At 41.6% G+C, this 22,906-nt stretch overlaps 1 protein-coding gene across 1 annotated transcript in view; it reads left to right on the top strand.

The window, feature by feature from the left end:
* Window positions 1-4,286: 4,286 nt before the first annotated feature.
* Window positions 4,287-22,906, top strand: part of pcsk5a (proprotein convertase subtilisin/kexin type 5a) — a gene marked incomplete at both ends in the record, with an annotated part of 41,629 nt that continues 23,009 nt past the window's right edge. The window contains 15 exons of the mRNA XM_080755575.1: window positions 4,287-4,295; window positions 5,326-5,430; window positions 6,328-6,501; window positions 6,894-7,037; window positions 7,550-7,623; window positions 8,370-8,458; window positions 8,646-8,818; window positions 9,864-10,076; window positions 14,535-14,635; window positions 14,737-14,840; window positions 15,321-15,438; window positions 17,959-18,147; window positions 18,645-18,910; window positions 19,745-19,847; window positions 21,731-21,921. Of these exons, the coding sequence (XP_080611701.1) occupies window positions 4,287-4,295; window positions 5,326-5,430; window positions 6,328-6,501; window positions 6,894-7,037; window positions 7,550-7,623; window positions 8,370-8,458; window positions 8,646-8,818; window positions 9,864-10,076; window positions 14,535-14,635; window positions 14,737-14,840; window positions 15,321-15,438; window positions 17,959-18,147; window positions 18,645-18,910; window positions 19,745-19,847; window positions 21,731-21,921 (2,053 nt within the window). The remainder of the gene's footprint in view (window positions 4,296-5,325; window positions 5,431-6,327; window positions 6,502-6,893; window positions 7,038-7,549; window positions 7,624-8,369; window positions 8,459-8,645; window positions 8,819-9,863; window positions 10,077-14,534; window positions 14,636-14,736; window positions 14,841-15,320; window positions 15,439-17,958; window positions 18,148-18,644; window positions 18,911-19,744; window positions 19,848-21,730; window positions 21,922-22,906) is intronic.

Here is a 22,906-nt window from a genome sequence, read left to right as displayed (position 1 = left end):
TACCACATTAGCAACGGTTACTAGGTTAGGAAACTCGGTCAAGCTTGCAATGCTGGTCAAAATGGTTAAGCAGTGTCAATAAATATATTTGACGTACAGCATGTGTGGGTTTGTTTTCTTACCTTATGAGCAAACTATAGTCCATTCCATGAATTATTTCGCTCCGTTGTGCAGTTTAATAGTAGCCTACATATTAGAAATAAAAATAGGCTCTCATTGACTTCCATTGTAACAGGGAAACAACTCTCAAACTCACTCTTTTAGAACACTAAGCTGATTATGACCGGTTTATTTTTAATAAAAAATATCAACGTTGTAATGTTTTTGTTTTGACTTCGGTGTTGCCACATTGTGTGAGAGATATAAGCCAACCCACCTCCAAAAACAAGCCAACTCTTAAAGCCAAATAAGGAAAAACAAGCCAAAACAAACACAATAATATGACCATCACCATATATAATCCTAATAAAAATATTGTATGCATTTATCATTATAAATACTATGTAGGCCTATATCTATGATAATTAATGTTTTGGTAATGTATTACAGTACTAATTATTAGCCTTAAGCCCAAAGTAGCGGGAAATAAGCAGACTTGGAAACCCTGTCAAGTTTGTGTGGAAAGAAGTTCCTGTTTGCCTACAAAACGATCTGATTGGTCTGAAGTAGCCTCGGTCCCAGACTTACCATCCAGAACGTTGGATGTAAACAAAGTTGTAAACAAAAGCGAATTGTTTACAAACGAGGAACACCAGAACCCTTCACTGTATATCTCCAACCAATATAGTTACTTTATAAATCTATCAAAAGACGAAAATAAGATGGCATGAGTTTTCCTGATGTCATAAACTGTCAGAATCAGCTTTTGTTGTGTTCGCTTATGTGCTAACTGACTGATTTTGAGAGCTGTTTCCCCGTTACAATGGAAGTCAATGAGAGCCTATTTTTATAGATACTATTTAACTGCACAACGGAGCGAAATAATTCATGGAATGGACTAATTTGCTCATAAGGTAAGAAAACAAACCCACACATGCTGTACAGCAAATATATGTATTGACACTGCTTAACCATTTTGACCAGCATTGCAAGCTTGACCGAGTTTCCTAACCTAGTAACCGTTGCTAATGTGGTATTGGCCAACAACGGGCTTGGGTGGGAATTAGCGACAGGCTAATTGGGTGACATTTCGGGTGTCTGTGAGGTTTTGGGAGGCCCAATTTGAGATTTGTAAGTTGATTATCTTTGCCCATGAAGCTCTCAGAAGGTCCCCCCTTCCATGACTGTTTTCCAAAATATTTAATTCAAATCATCTTTGGTTTCCCCCCCCCCCCCCCCCCCCATCTTAAACATTTCTAGAGGCCTAGAATCACAACGTGTCCAAATAGCCAGAAATACTCCACTATTAAAAGTCAAATGTACTCAAGTCACTTTACACTACTGAGTCAAGGCCTGCATCTCATGATCTCAGCATCACAATCAAACAGAGCTCAATAATACAACATAGCCTACTATTACCTTCATATCACATCACACAAAACAAATTCAATGCTTCATCCTAAACTAACTTATGGCTGCTTTACCAAGGAGCATCAAAGTGAAATTACTCACAATTCAATCAATTCCTGTAATGCTAAGCAGCTAATTATAGCTCAAACAACTGCAGAAGAAACTCACTTGAGTTAGAATGGAGGACTTTTGTTTCACCATCCTGGTAAAACCTTATAGCCTACTCTAAGGGTAAAACGACGAGTCGACGACATTTCTGGACGTCCATGTCAAGAAATCTTTTTACTTAAACGGAGCTTGTAACAAACACAGTGCGTAGGGGTGTGTGTGCGCGCGCGCGCACGCGTGCGTAAACGTAAACACAATTATAGTGCGACAGGCCTGGTGTGTAAATGGACCGGGCGCGACAATGAAGGAAGAGAGAGAGAGAGAGAGAGAGAGAGAGAGAGTATGTCCGTTACGTTTACATGGACAAATGTGTCAGACTAATTGTCCTTATGGCACTCCCCCCCCCCTTTTTACACATCATTATAATGTTCTTCTTTTGATTATAATTGACCCATGCAATTACTGAATGCCAAGTCTCCAAGATTTTTTCAAATATGTATGTAACACTGATTTACTATAGGCCATAGCAGTGCACTTCATATTGTACCATTTGTTTATTTGATTTAATTTGAAAAGGATCCCCATAGCTGATGCCATGGCAGTAAGCTAGTCTTACTGGGGTCCCACAAAACATATTACAAAACACAAAACATTAAAAACAACTACAACATACATTGCATTCATTCACAGTTGCAAAGATAGATAAAGACAGTCGGACAGACAGACAGACAGACAGACAGACAGACAGACAGACAGACAGACAGACAGACAGACTATAATAATAATAATAATAATAATAATACAGAGCACACAAGAAGGAGAAGAAAAAAAACAGACAAATAAAATAAGGGACCAAGAAAGTCCCTTCGGGCTTAGTCCCTTAAATATAAATAATGTATCTACAGGTGAATTAAAGCGCATGAAAAAAGCCCCAGCCCCCAGGTGTGTAAGGACCGTATCTCCCCTGACCAAGGTGAGACTGCCTCTTGGATGAGGGGTTAAATGTTTGGTTTCACACACAGAAGACCCATAGGGTAGAATCCTGGGTGTTACATCTGTGCTGACCAGGATCGGATCTTGGAGGCAAAGTCAAATGCGGGTGAGTCGTGTAACAGTGTCCGAATTAATTTCAGTCACCGAATGTTGGTGTTACAGCTGTAGAATTGTGTTTCCTGTTCTCACCTGTCTCTCTCCCACCTTACAGCTACAGTGAGTGATTAATCACACTGGTGTTACTGTTCAATCACTCAGCACTGGGCTTGGTGGTTAAAGACCTGGGGACGGGTGCACACAGGGCCACTGGGCCATTAGCTACTTGAACCCTGGCATCCTTATTCTGGGGGGAACAGTGTTGTTACTTTTGGTGAAGAAATCTAAGGGCCAAATCTTCGTACGTCCCTTATCCCTAAACTTCTTAGCCTAGGTAGTGTTTAGACTAGAGGTTGCAGTGGGCCATTCGGCAGGGAAGACTCTGCTCTGACGAATGTCAAACATAATTTCAAGGGCCCCCAGTGTTCGTTTTAGTCTGAGACTGTACGAAATGATAGTCTCAGAGTCGGTCCTCGGACCACACGCTGAGAACCACTGGAGTAGAGAACAGTGAAAATGACTTCCTCCATGATGATGTGGGTCGGGCAGCATGCTGCCTATCAGAATATACAGTCATGATGTGTCACAATCGTCACAAACAAAAGATTTAATGCTACAGAAAAACAGGGGGAGCTGAATGGGAGGTATTGGTGTGTAATTAAATGCCTTCAATTAAGTCATGTTCATTATGCGTGATCAGCACTGGTGCAATGTGGCTATGTTTCATGATATTACGCCCACTCTTAATGCCTGTCGTAGGTGAATAGTGCAGGATTTTCGATCGCTTTAGCTCGCACTTGGTGTCTCACGTGGCTCAAGTTCGTTACCCTGATGTCATCAATATCATCATGTCATGGTACTGATGTCATAGACTGGCCTGGCACGGAACTCCATATATGGGACACACAGGCTGGCTTCCAATGACAATGAATGGTAGACTGTATAGCTTTGCATGATTGTGAACGCAGCAGTAGTTTGATAATGATGTACCATGCATGTTCAAATCATGTACAGTATACTTACCAAATCATTTTCCAAATAATTTTATCCTTGTTTTATTTAGCATTTTGTAAATTTATCATTGAGGTGTTTAGGTGCCCTCTCGACCTGTATCGCTGAAGACGAACAGGTTGGATTCTTACAAAGGATATTCTAGCTGAGCTCTGGAGCCCATATTGAAGTAGTAATGTGATAGGTGGCCTATTCGTAGGCATTCTTAATGAAGCTGAGTCTTTGATGCTTCAGTCGGAAAACGACTGCTTTGTAGAGCAGTTGTTAAAAGCATGTGTGGATGGAACATATAGGCCTATATGGCTACATACTCTGAGATCAGACTTCAGGTTCATCGCTGTAAGAAATAACGTACAAACGAAAAGACAAAGAAGAGCACCCCTGTGCAGGTTGACAGCAACGAGGAGTTTGTATGCAGCTCAGCAGGAATGGTGATCTACATTGGGCTTTGGTTTGGTGCTCTATTCCACTTCTGTCAAACAATGACGTACACGAATGACTGGGCGATAAGAATATCCGGGGACCAGGAGTCTGCAAACAGGATAGCAGAAAAATATGGATTTACAAATATGGGTCAGGTACGTTGAGACACAGCTCTAACATTTTAGAGCACTTTTGCTGAGACTCATCACAACATTTTGGGATAATTCATCTGGTTCACTGTCAAATTATAATAAACCCTTCTTTTTCTGTAGCCTATTGTGGAGATTTGTCAAGAGTTCTTTCAAAAACAATAGATCTACAAGCTCACAAAACATTGTATTGCAATGTGCTTTAAAGTATAAATGGGGTGTGTTTAAACTGAGTTTTAATTAGTAATATGTCCATATTGGATATTTTGTCCCTGAGACTCTGACCATAATGTCATGTCTCCCCCCCAGTCAAGTCACACTTCCCTTATAGGGGATTGCTAAAACAATAAAGACAGCATTTTTATAAAACAAAACAATTATGTCATGCTGGAGTCCCACTTGAAAAACAAACATAAACAACAACTATGGGTATGAATTACAGTAGGATGTGACTATGATTAATGACGGTTATTTACTGACTAAGGATGTGGACTATGATTAATTAGTTGTATTTACTGAAGGATGCCAACTTTGCACCTTTTTAGCCCCAATAAACAATTTTGTCATCCTGAACTCATAGGCTGTTTCATCATGAGCATCATTGTTGCAGAATAATTTCTATATAGGCTACTGTTGGGATTAAGCTCTCCATCAAGAGTCCTGCTAACATCATGGCATTATATTATAATTAAGCTGCAGGCGCTAAAATATAATAGCCACTCCACGCTCAGACGCCTGAACGCACACACGCACGGACGCGCGCCCACACACACACACACACACACACACACACACACACACACACACACACACACTAGGAGTCTGCGTGGTGAGCTGCCCAGGCCATGCAGGCTCAGGTTGCCCTCGTCTGAAAATCTATCACCGGTGTAAGGTTACGTTACCTTAATGAAAAATAAAAAGGAATGGCTTCATAATTTAAGAGTTTGTCAAACCGGCAGACGGCAGTGGGGGAAAAGAAACTTCTGACTTTGAAGGCAAATTCATTTTAGGAAAGTTTTGATGTTTGTCTTGTCAGATCGGAGACTTGAAGAACTATTACAGCTTCAGCCACGGTGAGACGGCGAAGCGGTCGCCTGCTCCTAACGAGAACGCCACCGATGGCATCATCAAGGAGACCAAGGTAATGAGACACCACTGGAGGTGCATGTGAGACTCTGCTGGATTATTAATCAGCTGTATGACAGCAATTACCCTGTGCATGCACGCGCGCACGCACGCGCGCGCACACACACACACACACACACACACACACACACACACACACACACACACACACACACACACACACACAGTCCCCCTCCCCCTCAAAGATACAAGAACACAAATTGAAATTTGTCATTGTAAATTGTAATTCATTGATCTGTCCCACACACAATACTACAATGTGTAGTGTACCGTATGTTAATAATGTTTAACAACATGCTGTATAAAGTCAGGAGTTGGGGCATAAGCTGACCATGTGTCATCGCTTTGACACCAGTCTGTAAAGTATAGGCTACTTAGTACAATTTTGAGATATTTCTATTTTCTTCAGCATTTTACATTTTCAGTATTTTTACTCCACTAGCCTACATCTCAGGAACAAAAATTGTAAAAAAAAAAAAGATATTAATTACCCCAATTGTTTGACGGCTAAATTAGGCCTATAATTACTTTGCAGAATCAAATTATTATCACAAAACCAGCATTAACCACTTCAGCCCAAAATATAATTAGTTAAATAAAATAATAAATTCACTGTTTTACGCAAAAGGTGTGAGAATAATATGTTGTACTTCTCTGTCGTATTTAAGCCTACATGACACTGTGAACTCAGATATTTCTGGCATGCAACACCGTTGTACCACAAATTTTAAATCAGGCTTATGTGGCCAAATCATGTCCCAACCCAAAATAGCCGATATACAAGCCCACAACGGGTCACGCCCACCAAATGCGTTGTGAGCTGTATAGTGGCTATTTCCGGGGCGACAAAATCGTAGGACAAATTAAAGTCAGGCGGCGCGTCATCTTGCAGGTGGAGTGGCTTCACCAGCAGGCAGTCCTTAGGAGAGTGAAGAGGAACTCCAGAGCCAGTCACATCTACTCCATCGACATCAAGACCAAACTCCCTCCTGCCACCCAGCTGCACTCCAACCACACACACACACTGTACTTCAATGATCCTGAGTGGAACAACCTGTGGTACATTGTGCGTTGCATTTTCACCTAATCATATATTACGGTAATTCTTTATCCGCAGCTATATACTGGACAAATAATTTATATCTTGAGTACAACAAAACGTTTACAACGTTGTTGTTGTTTCACTGTTCCAGTGACTCATTATCGATATGGTGGAAATTTGCTCAAATGCTCTATATGTGCAATGAGCCTTTACGTTAGTTAAGTAGGCTACTGTATGTACATTTTTCTACATCTCAGAGTCAAATATTGTACTTTGTACTCCAGTATAGGCTTAAATTATTTGACAACTTTGGTTACTTTGTATATTTACCTCAGGTCTTTAAATGGGTTCAAGTAAAAAAAGAAAAGAAAAAAAGAACTCACTATTTTCCTCCTAACTGACGTTGTCCTCCTCAGCACTGCAGTGACGAGTCGGGGGGCTGCCACTCTCACATGAACATCGAGGGGGCCTGGATGAGAGGACACACTGGGAAGGGAGTGGTGGTCTCTGTCCTGGATGATGGCCTCGACAGAGCGCATCCAGAACTCAAGGCCAATTACGTAAGTGCCCTTGGGACGGGACATTCTCCAGAGAAGAAGACATTAATCAGAAGCACATTTTGGCAGAGCTACTTTCATGGTGTGTGTATATACCGAGTGCATAGCACTGCTGTTTGGGTGGAAACCCCACATGTCCAAAACTGTTACTTTTCAGGATTTAAATAGCAGCCAAAAATAGCAGATCTAGAGTACAAGCTCCAAGCGTGGCTATTTCTGCTACTTTTGTGCGACACTATAATATGATGTAGGGTATTACATTACCAAGAAAATGTATAAATAAATATGGAGATGGGAGGTTTCTGCCTGACAGCAACAATAGCAGAGCATTGATATTACCAACAGCCCTTTTATTTGGGCTCGATGTTTCTAAAGGTCAACTGGTAGTATTGAAATGGACATAAACTGTCTGATCCACTTTACTGTCTATAGCTGCCTGGAGAAGAACGCTTGATTTATTTGATGGCCATTGGCATTTTGTTTACATGCTGCTTTGGACCGCCCATCTATTCCAGGACCCGCTGGCCAGCTATGATGTGAATGGAAAAGACCAAGACCCTTCTCCCAGCGATGCCAGCAGTGCTAACTAGTTGAGTACTTCTCATTTCATTCACAATAGTCAGCATTGCTGTCACGTGGAAACCAGCTTGTAAAGTCTCAAAATGCCGAAACGAAAATAGCAGATGAAAAAATATATAAAAAGGAAAAAAAAGAAAAACCATAAAAGATGAAATATGGAAATACTAGCTTTCTGCGAGACATCAACAACATACTGTAACTCTTATTTCCCACACTACCTTTATTATTTTGCTTGTAGCAACTTCACTTGATGCATGCTTCTGTTATTCCATATACTGTATAAACATGCAACACACTGTGTAAATATGTCTCATCCATCACTGCTGATGCCAGGCAAATAGCCTGCGTGCTCCTCGTGTGTATAATAATAATATGACCTCATGTACAAGACAACATTACTCTATATGTAGGCTATATAGTAATGTATTATGATCTCATGTACCGGTATATCGTTGCTGCCGGGTGGAAACCTTGTATATCCTAACCGTTCCTTTTTTATTATTTAAGAAACCCCTTTTTAAAATGGTGAAAATCACAAGCTCACAACGCACTGCATCGTGATGCATTGTGAACTTGTAGATCTGCTAATTTTCAGTCTTGTATGATGAAGTAGGGCATTAATTTAGGGATAAAAGCTTGAAATATTGAGAATGTAGATGCAAGGTTTCTGCCTGGCAGCAACGATACAGTAATGATATTATGAACTCATGTACATACAGTTATAATAATATGACCTCGTGTGTTTTGTGGGAAAAGCCATGGTACTGAATGTGCTGGAATCATTGCGGCTGCTGCTAACAACTCCCAGTGCACTGTGGGAGTTTCCTTTCACGCCAGAATAGGTGGTGAGTACATGATGACACAAGCTGGAATCCATAATGTATATATAATTGTATGTGAATATATACTCCCTAGAGAGAGAGAGAGAGAGATAGAGAGAGAGAGAGAGAGTATTGTATTTATACCATCTGTCTTGCTCAGGGACATTTTGGACACATACTGTATAGAATAATATACAAAACGTATTTGCAGGTATCCGGATGCTGGATGGAGATGTGACAGACATTGTGGAGGCCCAGGCACTGAGCTTCAGGCCCCAGCACGTCCATATCTACGTCTCCAGCTGGGGGCCAGAGGACGATGGCAGCACTTTAGACGGACCGGGACCGCTGGCTCGCCTCGCCTTAAAGAATGGAGCACAAAGAGTGAGTTGAAGAGGAGAGAGAAAGGGCCAGAGTGCCGGTCTGCCAGAGTAGTAGAGCAGAACCATTGTATGGTCAAAACCTTAACTTTTCAGCAAATGGAAATAAAAAAAGAACCCATGTAACGAGTCCAGTGTAGTTATTAAGCTCTTGGAATTTTTCTAAAACCCACAGACAGACTTAACCCCAATTTCACTTTCAAAATGTTTTAAAATAACGAAAGCAGATCTACGAGCTCACACTTGTAGATCGGCAGTTTTTGCTACTTATGTGCAACACTCTGGTACGACAAAGTCGAAACATTTAGATGATTTCTACTTTCTACCTAACAGTATATGTCGCCTATTCTAAAGATGGGAACGGCGTGCGTGCATGTGGGTGTTCCCAATTTCCCAATAGTGCCTCTCACCTCCAGCAGTATATCTTTAGCTCCTTATCAATATGTAAATAACATTAATAAATGTATCTCTCCTGTCTGCCTCACTGCTTTCACGCTAATCTCAGTGCATCAGTGGTGGAAGTATATTTACTTATAAGTATAAGTACTGTACTTTACTTTGCTGGAGTATTTCCAATTTCCAGTACTACTTCTACTCCACTCTCAGAGGCAAATGTACTATTAAAACTTTACTTTCAGATTTTTATTATTATTACAAAGCATACATTTTGACCCAATGTAATTTTATACTTTTTACTTTGGCATAATAAGTACTTTTCACTTTTGTTACATTTTGATACCAATACTTTTACTCAAGCCAATTTTGAATTGTGGACTTTTACTTTTACTGCAGTATTGATACTTTTACTTAAGTAAAAAAAAATCACACCCGTCTTATCATCATACATCGTCATACATCATCACATTCCGGCCAATCACAATTGCGTCCACACTGTCCTCAATATGTACATTGCTCAACCATTGCTCAGCCAATCAGATCGAGGTGCTCAGCCAATCAAATCATCGCTACACACAAACACACAAAGCTGGTCATAGAAGGGGCTAGCACCTCTCAAAAATGTGAGTACTTCTCCCCCCCCCCCACTGCAGGGCAGGCACGGTAGGGGCTCTATCTTCGTCTGGGCATCAGGGAACGGAGGGCGCCGGGGCGACCACTGCTCCTGTGACGGCTACACCAACAGCATCTACACCATATCTATCAGCAGCAGCACCCAGAGCGGACGCAGACCAGACTACCAGGAACTGTGCTCCTCCACCCTGGCTGCAGCTTACAGCGGCGGGGAGATCCAGAGCTCCAGAATGGTGAGTATATGTGGAGGCTATTTGACAAGCTAAGAGTCCAAGATCCTCAAACATTTTACTTTCAAAGACAAAGGATCCCCATTTTGGTACGCATTATCTCCCACAACTCTGAGAGACTTGTAAATGTATATTTGATTACTAACTGTCAATCATTTAGTTAACTGGCTTTCTGGTACTGTTGCAATGTTTAAAACAAAAACAAAAACCCCAAACATGCCTGAGGCTGACCTCATAGTACACCATGACCTAAGCCAGGAGTTCTCAACGTTTTTGGCTGGGGACCCCCAGAAATGCTTTGGCCATGTCTCGCGACCCCCCCCCCCCCCCCCCCCCAATTAATAATGGGTACGTACATTAGATGATGTTCTATTTTATTCTCTCTTTGCTATTTTTGCACTCTGTTTCTTTTCTTTAAATCTTTTTTGATCATTATTCTGCTGTTGTCATTATGCTGCTGCATTGACTGAAGGAGGCCAAACCAATATAATGTACAGTACTGTAGTACACAAGATGTATCAATAAGGTACAACGTAGCTGAACCTTGTTAGATTTAGGTATGCCCATGCATGTGCAAGCATTGACAATAATATTGACTATAGGCTACTGTCTATGGCAGCACACTGGCACATACTGCATGGCTACTATAACCCCTAAATCTATCACATCCATTATTCATTTGATTAGCTGCAGCTGCGTTGCTTATGCTGCTACCCTTCTGTAGTTTTTAACCTGTACAAGAAAACAAACACAAAAATCAGCCTAAGCCCTTTAAAATAGTATGAGGACATTAAAATTGCTTTGTGTGACCCTAATGCCTCCCGAGTCCCAATTAAATTAATTGCATTTAAATCGATAAATCTATCCGGATATAACATGACACCAATTACTTATTTGACTCTAAAACAATGGATGCAAAATATGCAGTTTTGCCGGCATCCATTACAGACTAATGTGTACTATATATCTAGCCTAAATTGTCATTGGTTATTGTGCCCACCGTTAGTTTTATGCAAAAGGAATGAGCATAGGAATTACCCTGGAGAAGCTTATTGCCACGTTCCTGTCAATATTTTTGAAGCACTGGGGTAAAATTTACATTTTCCAACATAACATCCTAATATCTATAGTGCTCAGCAGTTCTGGGAGGGAAGGACCCACACTTGGCTTAATCACTTTCAGATTGCTCAACTAACTTTGGAGCATCTGGCCACCATGGTCTAAGCATTGTGGGAGCTGAAATACCTTTTGCTGGCCACAGTCTCAACAAGACTGAGTGACCCCCATGGGTCCCACGGCTATTAAAGTCGGCTATCCGTCTAAAAACCATCTCAGTGGCCTTGTGGTTAGAGTGTCCGCCCTGAGACTGGGAGGTCGGGGTTCAATCCCCGACCGGGTCATACCAAAGACTCTAAAAATGGGACCCAGTGCCTCCCTGCTTGACACTCAGCATCAAGGGTTGGATTGGGGGTAAGTCCCTGCGACATACTAGCGTCATGTCCAGGGGTTGTACTTGTACATCAAGCTGCCTCACGCTACAGAAACAGGAGATAGGCTCCTGCCCTATGGGCCTCATGGCTCGGCAAGCATAATGGCTGGAGCCTGGAGTGTGTATGCAATGCTGGAGAGCTTTTCATTTGAAGTAACATAGGCTACAGGAAGTGGTGACACTCAGCAGCTAGTCTGGGTGGAGGCCAATCAGATTGTGGCGTCAATTATTTACACATGCTTTTGTTGGAGTGCATAGCTAGGTGAAATAGAGATTGTTTCCAGACAGGCCACTATTGTTCTTTTCGGGTACGATTTGTTTGTAGGCAGGATATTTACTCATGACCCATAAAAATTGTTCCGCGTTCCGATTGTTTGGGAAACACTGGGCTATGGGTGCAGTTTTAACCAGACACCTCTATCAACCACACAACCCGACGCACTGGACACAGACCCAGAGGGAGAGATATTAAGACACATTAAGGCCTTTAATTCAAATCAACAAATATTAATGATGAATATAGGGGCACATTAGCTGATTGTATTAATCAGCCTAGCTATTCCTCATTCACATCTCAGCTGACCATTACGGCACACATCTATACTCCAATCAGAACTCACACTCGATTGGAGCGACAGAGTGGTTACTTTAAATACGGCTCTGGGTTTCACACTGCTGCTGCACGGCTACTGGCAAAGCTTGCCTCCTCCACCCCAGCCTCCACCTTTTGATCATAAATCTGGCATACGCTCAAGAGTCTGGCATAGGCTCAAATACTTGCGGATTCAAGCTAATTAATGTCAATGTAATGCTTACGTTGCCTGGTTAACCACTCCCCCTTGAATACATTTAATTTCATTCTGCGAGGTTCCCAGTTCGATCCCAGGCTCCCCCAGAGTTATTGTCGAAGTGTCCTTGAGCAAGACTCTGAACCCCTAATTGCTCCCGATGTGCAGGATGGTACTTTGCATGGTTTCCTCCGCCATCGGTGTATGTATAATGCACATACAATCTATTTAAAGCGCTATATATAAATGCACCATTTACCTTCATCCACGTCTCACAGGCATAGGTCACTGTTGGGATGACCACTAACATAGAGGCGTAGCTTGGTGGCCGTAGTGATGATGGCTTTGGATGACCAAATTTACAGAGCTGTTGGAACACTCCTGCAGCTTTGCCGATTCTGTTCAAAGTTCAAATGACTCTGTTTTTTTCACGTACAAACTTCTCTCTAAGAGGGATTTTATATATTGTTCCAAAGTCTGTGTGTAGAAAATGTTGCACGTCGTCATTAAATGGCAGATCTACAGGTCATCTGATGTATGTACAGTATAGTATAGTAGTTGACCTGGTGGTCCTCGGGCCCAGTAATGCTGGTTTACAGCAGCCCCCTCCTTGAATTAGTGCTCTATGTATAGTCAGGGGTGGACTGGCCACAGCCACAGGACTTACCAGGCAGCCCTCTGGTGGGCCGGTCTGGGCCAAATGTTAAATTAGTTGTCTGTTGGTTGTGTATCATTTATGTTGTACTGTAAATGTGGTGGTGTGAAGGGCTTGTATTTCAAGTATTTGTACAGGCCACGACCCAAAAAGTACAGTATCTGTGTGCTGGTTGTGGGCCAATTCCGTAAAAATGTCCGGGCCAAATCTTTGTCTCAGTCCAGCCCTGTGTATAGTGTGCAACATGATCGATCTTATCTATACATTTGCCTTATTTGCACGCCCTTTGGGTTATTATTTCTTAATGTTATTCTCTGTCCCCGCTATGTTACAGTTGCATAATGATGCAATTAGAATACTCCTTAAAACCCCAGAGGGGGCAGTGCTACACTAGTAGATGTTTGTCACTGCAGGAGTGAGGACTTTTAAAGCACTTCTAAGTTGCAACGGCTGGATGTATCTACAAACGGCATCATTGAGGCCCCTTAATGAGCCGTTCACGCTATACAGTACATTTAGACTAAGGCTAAAATGCCTGTGCATTCCGTGTGTGGGTTAAGTTATGTATTTATTTTACATTTTTAATGATTTCATTGACTCTTGTGTTTCTTTTGTTTTTAGTTTCTGTAAGTATTTCTGATTCCGCAAATACTCATTACATTTTATTAAATTTAATTAAATTTAATTAAATTAAAGATCAGAGGTCAACGGTACTTATGTGCAACAAGCAAGTAGGCACTCGACAGAGTGCAGTTCTAGTTGTCAATAGTTTGTTAAGTTTGTGGACACACCAAAAGCTTGACATAAGAGGGATATCACCCCTCAAAAAGGAATAATAATAATAATAAACATACAAAAGGGTGCCTATTCAGTATGCACTGCATGCTTGGCCCCCTAATAAACATTCCAAATGTGAAGGTTTGTCTACAGTTACAGTATCTATTAGGTCTATTACACTAGTCCAGCAGTCCCCAAACGTTTTGGGCCGTGCACACACTGCTCCCTCCTGACCTCCTGACCTCGCTGCTTCACCCCCCCAACAATAAGTCTCGTTGAATTTGGCCGAAAATGATACATGTTTTAATAGGATTATGGCAAAATAATCACAGAATGTCACTGCACTGAGAGACATGCAGCTGCTTTATACTCCTAAAGAATCACAGAATGTCACTGCACTAATCTGAGAGACATGCAGCTGCTGTATACTCCTGCAGCTGCTCTAATAATCACAGAATGTCACTGAACTGAGAGACATGCAGCTGCTCTATACATCTCCTTACAACAGTGTTCTACCGGAATTTGCAGTTGTGTGCTAAATAACACCATAAAACCACCATTACCCTTTTCGTGTCATTTTTCTGCGCCTCGAAATGCGCCAATTCCATCCTCAACTTTTGAGGACATAGAATATTAGAAAAATATTAGTTACGTAGATGATGGAGTTTGCACAAAAACAAATTTCACAGACTGATTTCCACCTATAAACCTGTGATGTGACAATAAAACTAATTCAGATCTCGTTTTACCAGGTTACATTGGATCTGAAACAGGGCTGTAACAAGGACCATTCTGGAACCTCAGTGTCCTCCCCCATAGCTGCAGGGATCATCGCTCTCGCCTTGGATGCCAAGTAACCAGCTTCCCCCCACGCAGCAAATCAATACATAACCACATTAGCGATCAATAAGTATGATCAATCCGTTTGTCTTTGTCTGTTTGACCCTGTCTCAGCCCGGTGCTAACATGGAGGGATGTGCAGCACATTATTGTGAGAACGTCACAGACGGCTCACCTCAGCGCTCCCGACTGGCAGGTTAACGGAGCTGGATACACGGGTAATATAGTACCAGATTAGGGGTGCAACATTACTGAACTAATCCATTTAATCCGTCATAAAAATACATAAACCAATAATCCATTTTAATAGAACTGTTAAATAAAAAACTAAAAAAAAGCCAAAAAAATTGTAGGTCTACAAGCTAGTAGATTGGCTACTTTTGCTATACTTTGTGTGAAACCGCTGCTGTATGACGAAGTATAAAATAGTTTTGCATTCGTTGATATATTTTTTAATAGCCCCCCAAAACCTGCATCATTACTTATTCTTAATCACAAAAGGAATCGATAAAATTATCACTGAGAAGATTATTGATAGTTGGCGCTCTATACCAGATTACCGATTGAAAACTGCTACAGTATAATGCAATTTTATTTTCTAACCCTAACCTTAATTGTGTTTTTCTTGCTTACTAAATATCTCTGGATATAAGAGCATGTGCTAAATGCCTAAATTGCAAATTGTGTGTGTGTGTCAGTGAGTCACCTGTATGGCTTCGGCCTGTTGGATGCAGAGGGGATGGTGAAGGAAGCAGAGCGATGGAAACAGCTCCCGCTCCAGCGCGTGTGTGAGGAGGCCCCCGTCCAACAGAGCAGGTGTTGTAAACTTGTAACCCGTCACATTTCTGCACGAGAACTCTTCCACATGCTATAGTGTTGGAAGAAGCACTCACATTTTTCACGTAAAGGGCCATGTCACCCCTTTTGCAACCAGATCTTTGCAAAGAAACACTTTCCTGGAGTTTGTGTGTGTAAAACGTGTTTTTAGATATTTTAGTATTTCAATGTGCCACTGATGTCATGGACACTGGTCTCACACCTGGACTACATGTCTCAGTAAGACAGCCCTCTCCCTCCCTCTCCAGGTGGGGTGAGTGCAGCAAAGCATTATGGTCATTGTGGTAATCTAGCCCCCTTTTTGAAACTAGCTCCTTGCCACTCGCCCTACACACTTCCACTTGGTTGGAGCATAGATATATAAATCATAGAGACAGCACTGGATGGGAGGGGAATCCCGGTGCCGTCTCTATTATGTATATTCTATGCTCAAACCGAGTGGAAGTGTGTAGGGCGAGTGGCAAGGAGCTAGTTTCAAAAAGGGCCCTAGCAGTGAGAGTAGTGTCCATGACATCACAGACATCACAGATCCCCAAGAAAGTGTTTCTCATCTCCCAAACATCATTAAAATAAGATCTGGTTGCGAATGGGGTGAAGTGGCTCTTTAAGTAAAAAATATTAACAAGGTAGAAATGCTCTGTTAAAGTAAAAATGTATTTGAGTAAAAGGACAAAAGAAATGTCCCATTTCACGAACAGTAACTAGTAGTTATTTTCTAAATGTAGTAGACTAGGGCAAAAGTACAATATTTGCCTCTGAGCTATAGTGGAGTATAAGTAAAAGTATTCAAAATTGGAAATACTCGATGTTTTTGATGCATTACCCTTTGTTGTCCTTGCTTACTGTAAATCTCTGGATTAATAGCTTCTGCTAAATGTCAAATTTGTAATCAAGATTCTATTATAAAATAGATTTCGTAATTTATTCAATTAGCTTCAAGGTTCAATATTTTTACAAATTTGACATTACAGCAGCATAGAAACTGTGATAAACAGTAAGATATAAAAAACAAACAAAACTTTTCTTTTAAGTTTATACACACTGATAATGCTGGCCAGAGGCTCCAGGAAGTAGACAGGTCCACAAGTATATTTTAGGCATTTTATTTACCTTCAAAAGTGCCTTAGACAGCGCAAGCTGGCAACAAAGTACAAAAATAAATAATGCTGGCCAAAAGTAAACATTCCAGTTGTAGAACACTTGAAAACCATACTCAAGAAAACAAACAGGAACTGTTACAGGCTTTTTCTCCTTCAATGAGGCCCTGTCTCACAGCTCTCCCTGATGTAGCCTCAAATCATACTGAACTCCCTTCACCTGCAGCAATCCTGCTCTTAAACAGGTGGGGCAAACCATCCCCTAATCAGTAAGCCGCAATGAATTAACTCAACCACACGGCTAACTAAGGTCTATGAGTAATCTTCCACATTACTATACTTTAGACTCTAAAGTATAGTAATGTGGAAGAATATATACACACACACACACACACACACACACACACACACACACATTTACAGGGCCTAACATAAAGACCAAACATAATACAGACAGGAACAAACACCCCTCCGCCTTCACAGTACTTGGCACCTCCGATCTAGAGAGGAGTGCCAGCACTGCAGAGGAGAGACAGGAGAGATACAAATATAAACATATACAGTATACTCTTTGAATCATTGTGTTAATTACTAAAAATGCCTTTTGAACAATATATGAACAGTCACTTCCAATCCAGCTGGTTTGTCAATGATCAAGTTGACATAGCTGTGTGGTCTGTGTGCAAGGTCCTTGATATTGTCTATAGGGCACAGGCTGCCCTGTGGCACTGGGGGGCTCTCAGTGCCATTATATACATGTATATTATGCATAGGCCTACATATATTTATTGGACTTGGTGGGAGGATAAGCTTATGGCACAATGGACCTGAATTATGAAATCTGAGTGAGAATGGCAACATCAGATTTAGACTAGCATTTTGCCAGTATGCCATGATTTTGAGGTGTGTTTTGAGAGGCATCAGCTTTCAATAGGTGTTGTCTCTGTAATGGAATAAGATATAAAAAAAACGTTTTATTTCAGTTTAGGCAACGTACGTCACAGAATTATAAGCATACATATTTCTTACAACTGCTTTTTTTTCACACAACCTCAGCTGTTTCATACTTTCACAGAATATATATGTATATCATACACTCATACACATACATTTACAATTATTCACAATAAAACAAGGAAATAAAATACTACAATTATTCACCATGAAACAAGGAAATAAAAGTAGAAAAAGGGGTAAAAAAGGGTTTTGAGGAATGAAATCATTAACAAACGGACAGTGACACACGGTAGGCTCTAACAAGGACCCATATGACTGTGAGCTTGTCGCGCGGACAGCGCCGGCGTACGGAATACATAATAATACATCTGACTCTATTTTGCGGTCTCTCATCGTGTTCTCTTCTCCCCCTCCCTCCTCTGTGTTTGCATGTGCTTGATGCCAGGTCCATTCACCCAGGCTCTGTGGTGAGGTCAGTGCATACGAGCACAGGCTGCTCTGCCAACACCCTGCAGCACGTGGCGTATGTGGAGCATGTCATCGTCCGCGCCACCGTCACCCACCACCACCGTGGCGACCTTTCCATCACACTCACGTCACCCTCGGGCACCGCATCTCAGCTGCTCGCTAACAGGTAACATACTACAGCAGTGGTTTTCAACTAGTGGTCCGGGGACCGCCAGTGGTCCTTCAGGGTGTTCCAGGTGGTCCCCAGCTAAATGATGGAGAGTTGGTAACCAAATGAACCCTTTAGAATAGATCTTTACATTATTGTTAAACATCTGCATTACTTAATTTACAAGAAGTCTACACAATTAGAGTATTCTCTAATTGTGTAGACTTCTTGTAAATTAAGTAGAAGAAATTAAGTAGCACTACAGCAGTCAGTTTTTTTCTTTCTTTTTTTGTGCTTTTTTGCTTTAAAGGAGTAGTTCACCCCCAAAAAATACTCACACCATGGAGCCTTGAATTCATGGCGATTTGTTTTTGTTTTTGTCACAGTACTTCCTTAGTAGGTCCTTTGAGAGGCTTCCAGCTCAATTGCTAGTTAGCAACCAAATGGACCGTTACGGGCTAATGGGCCTCAGGGTAAAATGTGTATCGTGACAGTGCTGCCGTGTCTTGGTTTAGGCCTCTGGACCACTCTGCGGAGGGCTTCAAGGACTGGGAGTTCATGACAACACACTGCTGGGGAGAGGAGGTGCGGGGCGAGTGGACTTTAGAGATCCGGGATACTCCCTCTGCGGACAGAAATGACAGCGAATTGTCGTCGAGACTGAAGTGGTGGACCCTGGTGCTTCATGGCACTTCAGAGCAGCCATATTCCATGCGTCACGAACAAGCCAGATCAGTGGAGACTACACCGGACGGCAATTACCTCACGGAAGAATACAGCGGTGAGTAAAGCCTGATCTACTGTATACTGTACTTTGTCATTCCTTTGTTCTCTTGTTCTCCCGCTGCTCTGTTTGTTTGTTTGTTTTTACGTCGGGAGCCCAAGGGGGGGGCCCAACTAGACCAATCATATTGCCTGGAGCGAGTCTCGGTGACCACCGTTTGGTTATTAAAAACAGAGAGAAGGACTGGGAGAGAAAACCACCGCAGCTCAGTGACGTCATGTTGTAGTTTTTATTAAAAACAGAGAGATTAAGGACTGGGAGAGCGCTGGTTTTCTCTTCACCGCAGCTCAGTGAAGTCATGTTGTAGTTATTAAAAACAGAGAGAAGGACTGGGAGAGCGCTGGTTTTCTCTTCACCGCAGCTCAGTGACGTCATGTTGTAGTTATTAAAAACAGAGAGAAGGACTGGGAGGGCGCTGGTTTTCTCTTCACCGCAGCTCAGTGACGTCATGTTGTAGTTTTCGGTGATAGCGGTGGTCACCTCATCAGTAGTATGAATATGTGTTTAAGCCCTATAATATTTGTTGTACGCTGAATAGCGGAAATAATAGCCGGACCTGCTATTTTATTTATTTATTGTTTAACGTTTTTTCATATCTTTGGAAAACGTTTTCGATGTTTTGGAATGTTTTTAAATGTTGAAAGGTTTGAAATAAGCTTTCCAACTTCCAGCTCAAGCCACGCAGCACTCAGTGATGATCACCGTGATCGGGTCATATCACGGCTGAACAAAGACAATGATTAATTGTACTTCTTGGAACAGTTAACTTCACTTTGGATGCTGTTGCCATGACGATGGTTGGCTGCTAATGCCTGTGGTATGCCCTTCCAGGACCCTGTGACCCGGAATGCAGTGATGATGGCTGCGAGGGGCCCGGCGCCCAGCAGTGTGTCACGTGTCTACACTTTTTCCTCAAGTTCAAGAACAACACAAGGTTAGAGCCATCATATCACACACAGTGTAGCATGCAGATCATGTTACAAATGAATGTATGACGATTTTTACTTTATATATTAACCACTAAAGCCCTATTTTATACTTATTTACTTATATGTTTAATAGAGACAATACTAGTTTATAAAGCCTTTGTTTGAGCTTGTACATATTATAAACTATTTTGAAAAATGTGTGAACGTCTTTGAAAGATTTTGCCTGTAATGACAAGCCCCTAAAATAGAAATGTTATTTTGAATCAATATACTGCATGCATATTGAGTATAATGCTACTGTGCATGCTTTAGACCTGGAGCTTTCAAACATTTTCATGTCAAGGACCCCCAAATGTTATTTTCCAATAGCCGAAGTATAAACTGGGGTTAAAGTGGTTAAAGCGATATTGATGCTATATATTTACTCATTTTTCTGGCACTCCTGGAGCCCCCCAAGGACCCCTGGGGGTGCCCCCGACACCACTTTGAGAACCATTGCTTTAGACTAACCCTTCCTCCATAATGATTACATACATGAAAAAGCACACACCTGGGACTGCTCATTGATCAATGCACATGGCTGAACACTTTGTTATGGAAGCGCTCTGGTCTCTCAAGAGCACTTCGAATCAGATTTCATCAACAAGGAGTAAGATTCATCGACAGTAGTTCAGCGTTCCACTGATATCATTCTCACTGCCATAGGGCAGTTTCCCCGGGACCCAAACTAGTGAAAATAGACAACCTGGTCACATCGCGATGCGATGAAACCTGTTATTTTCACTCCGTCGTAAAGGTTTATTGTATTTAATTTATGGAATTTCAACTACGACCCTTCCTTGAATCTGCATGTTCGTGCACGTAAACAGAACATGGTAAACGTATGTAGGCACCAAAAACAAGTAGTAGGCCTATAGGTCTTCAACAGTTAATCCAACTAATTGATTTATATGAAAATATAAATAATCGGTTTATACTGTATTTTCTTCTCCAAAATAGCTAAATTATTTTTGTATGACCACGTTCGTTGTAGCCTGTGACAATGTATAAAATGGTCTTATGTGGTTAATCTGAGTATCTGACTAATCTATTTAATTGATTATAAATAATCAATTCGAATTAATTGATTCATTGACATATATGTCGGGTGAATCGCCTTTCAGGATTCAAATTTAAAAAAAATAGCTCGATCGTTGTAGTTTGATCAGGTAGGGCAGAGGTTTCCAAAAATAATTATCCAAAAAATACTCTTTTTGATTATTTGATCAATCAGAAAAGTAATAGATTAATTGGATTTGAGACACCCGGTTTGATACCGGGACAATCCCATCAGGGCATCTGTTCTGCCGCAAGCTACCACCACTATGCTACTGTAAGTACCTAAGTACATTTACTATACTGTAACCATTTATACCTGAGGCCTGATTCTGAAAATGCCTTCTAAATCCTGACCTAAAATTTCTGGAAATACTTACATATATATATAAATACAAATATTTATTCAAAAATTACAAAAGATGTATGTTGCTATATATGTTGCCTACTATACTACTACTACAACAACGCCAAAAGGGGTTCCCGGATTGTAAGGTATAGTTAGTAGTAGTTAATAGTAGTTACGTATATAGGGGTTCCAACTTCCAGGTTTAAATGGGCAATTTGATGTATTATTTACAACGTTTTACTTCTACACCATTATAACTCAGACGCAAATATTTTACTTTTACTCCACAATATGACAACTTCATTAATTACTTTGTAGCTTGTAATTTTGCTCAACTACATTTTGAATACGGGATTCCTACTTTGAACAGAGAAGTAAAACACGCGAGTACTTCTTCCATCACTGCCTGCCACTCTCTCTCTCTCTCTCTCTCTGTCTATGCAGGACGTGTGTGTCCGAGTGTCCCGTGGGGTTCTGGGGCGACCGCCGCCGGTGCAAGAGGTGCTACTCGTCCTGTAAGAGCTGCACGGGCAGCCGCAGTGACCAGTGCACGTCCTGCCAGGCTGGACAGCACCTGATGGAGGCCACCGGCACCTGTGTGGCCAGCTGTGGGGACGGCTACTACCTGGACCATGGTTGGATACCTATTGTTTTGGGTTGGATATACCTCTACTATTTCAATGTGTGACGTGATCTGTTATCTTGTTTTATTTTTCGCCAGGAAGTCTACCAGAAATCTCTTTTGCAAGAGAGACCTGGCCACGGTAGCAGCCAAATGAAAACTACAGATGCAAGTGTATTACCACTCGGTGGTCCCATTTGCCCCATTAAAACCGGGAAAGCATCAGTGTCATTTTCGATTTTGCATTGGCTATATTCAAAAGTAACATATACAAACTCAAAGCACGTCACTTCTTTCTGCGCTGTGAGCTTGTACATCTGCTATTTTTGAACATTTAAAAAATGTAGAAGGCATTTGTAGAATCGGCCTAAAAGTCTTAATGCAGGGTTATGATATGCCCTTGAATGCATCAATGGATTATTTTAGATTATTAGTTCATTGAGACACTTCGGCTCAGATTGACCATAGACCATTTATTGCATGTTAGTATGGCGGTGTGGCTCTGCTCATGTGATGATGATCAGATCAGATGATCTGTGCACCAAGACAGCTCTGATATCAACACCCCAGAGCAGAGCCAAAGATACAATAATCCATGAACAATACACAGTAATGACACATCAACACATAATTCAACACAGTGAAACACAACACATGATTCAACACAATACAATAATATCCCATAACCCCCCTATAAGAACTACAGGGAGGAGGCCGGAGAGGTGGGGGAAATTTTCACGCAGCGCCGCACGAGCTGCTTGACGGCTCAGCATAGAGAAAGAGAAGTGAGCTGAGGCTGCTTAAGTAGCCGCCTGAATTGCACTGTGGGAATGAGGGCGTGGCCTAGAGGGCAGCGGATTTAAAGAAGCAGTGTAGATCACTAGGGGGAATGAATGAGGGGGAACCATGTACACACATATAAACCATCTGCCCTCTGTGCCGCAATGAACTAACGCTACGCTTGAATTCGTTTTTGCCAGCTGCTTGCAAAGCGACAT

This window comes from Protomyctophum bolini, assembly GCF_963924005.1.
Source record: "Protomyctophum bolini genome assembly, chromosome: 22".
NCBI classification, from domain to species: domain Eukaryota; kingdom Metazoa; phylum Chordata; class Actinopteri; order Myctophiformes; family Myctophidae; genus Protomyctophum; species Protomyctophum bolini.
The sequence above is the reverse complement of the archived record's forward strand: the minus strand, read 5'-3'. Positions and strand labels throughout refer to the sequence as shown.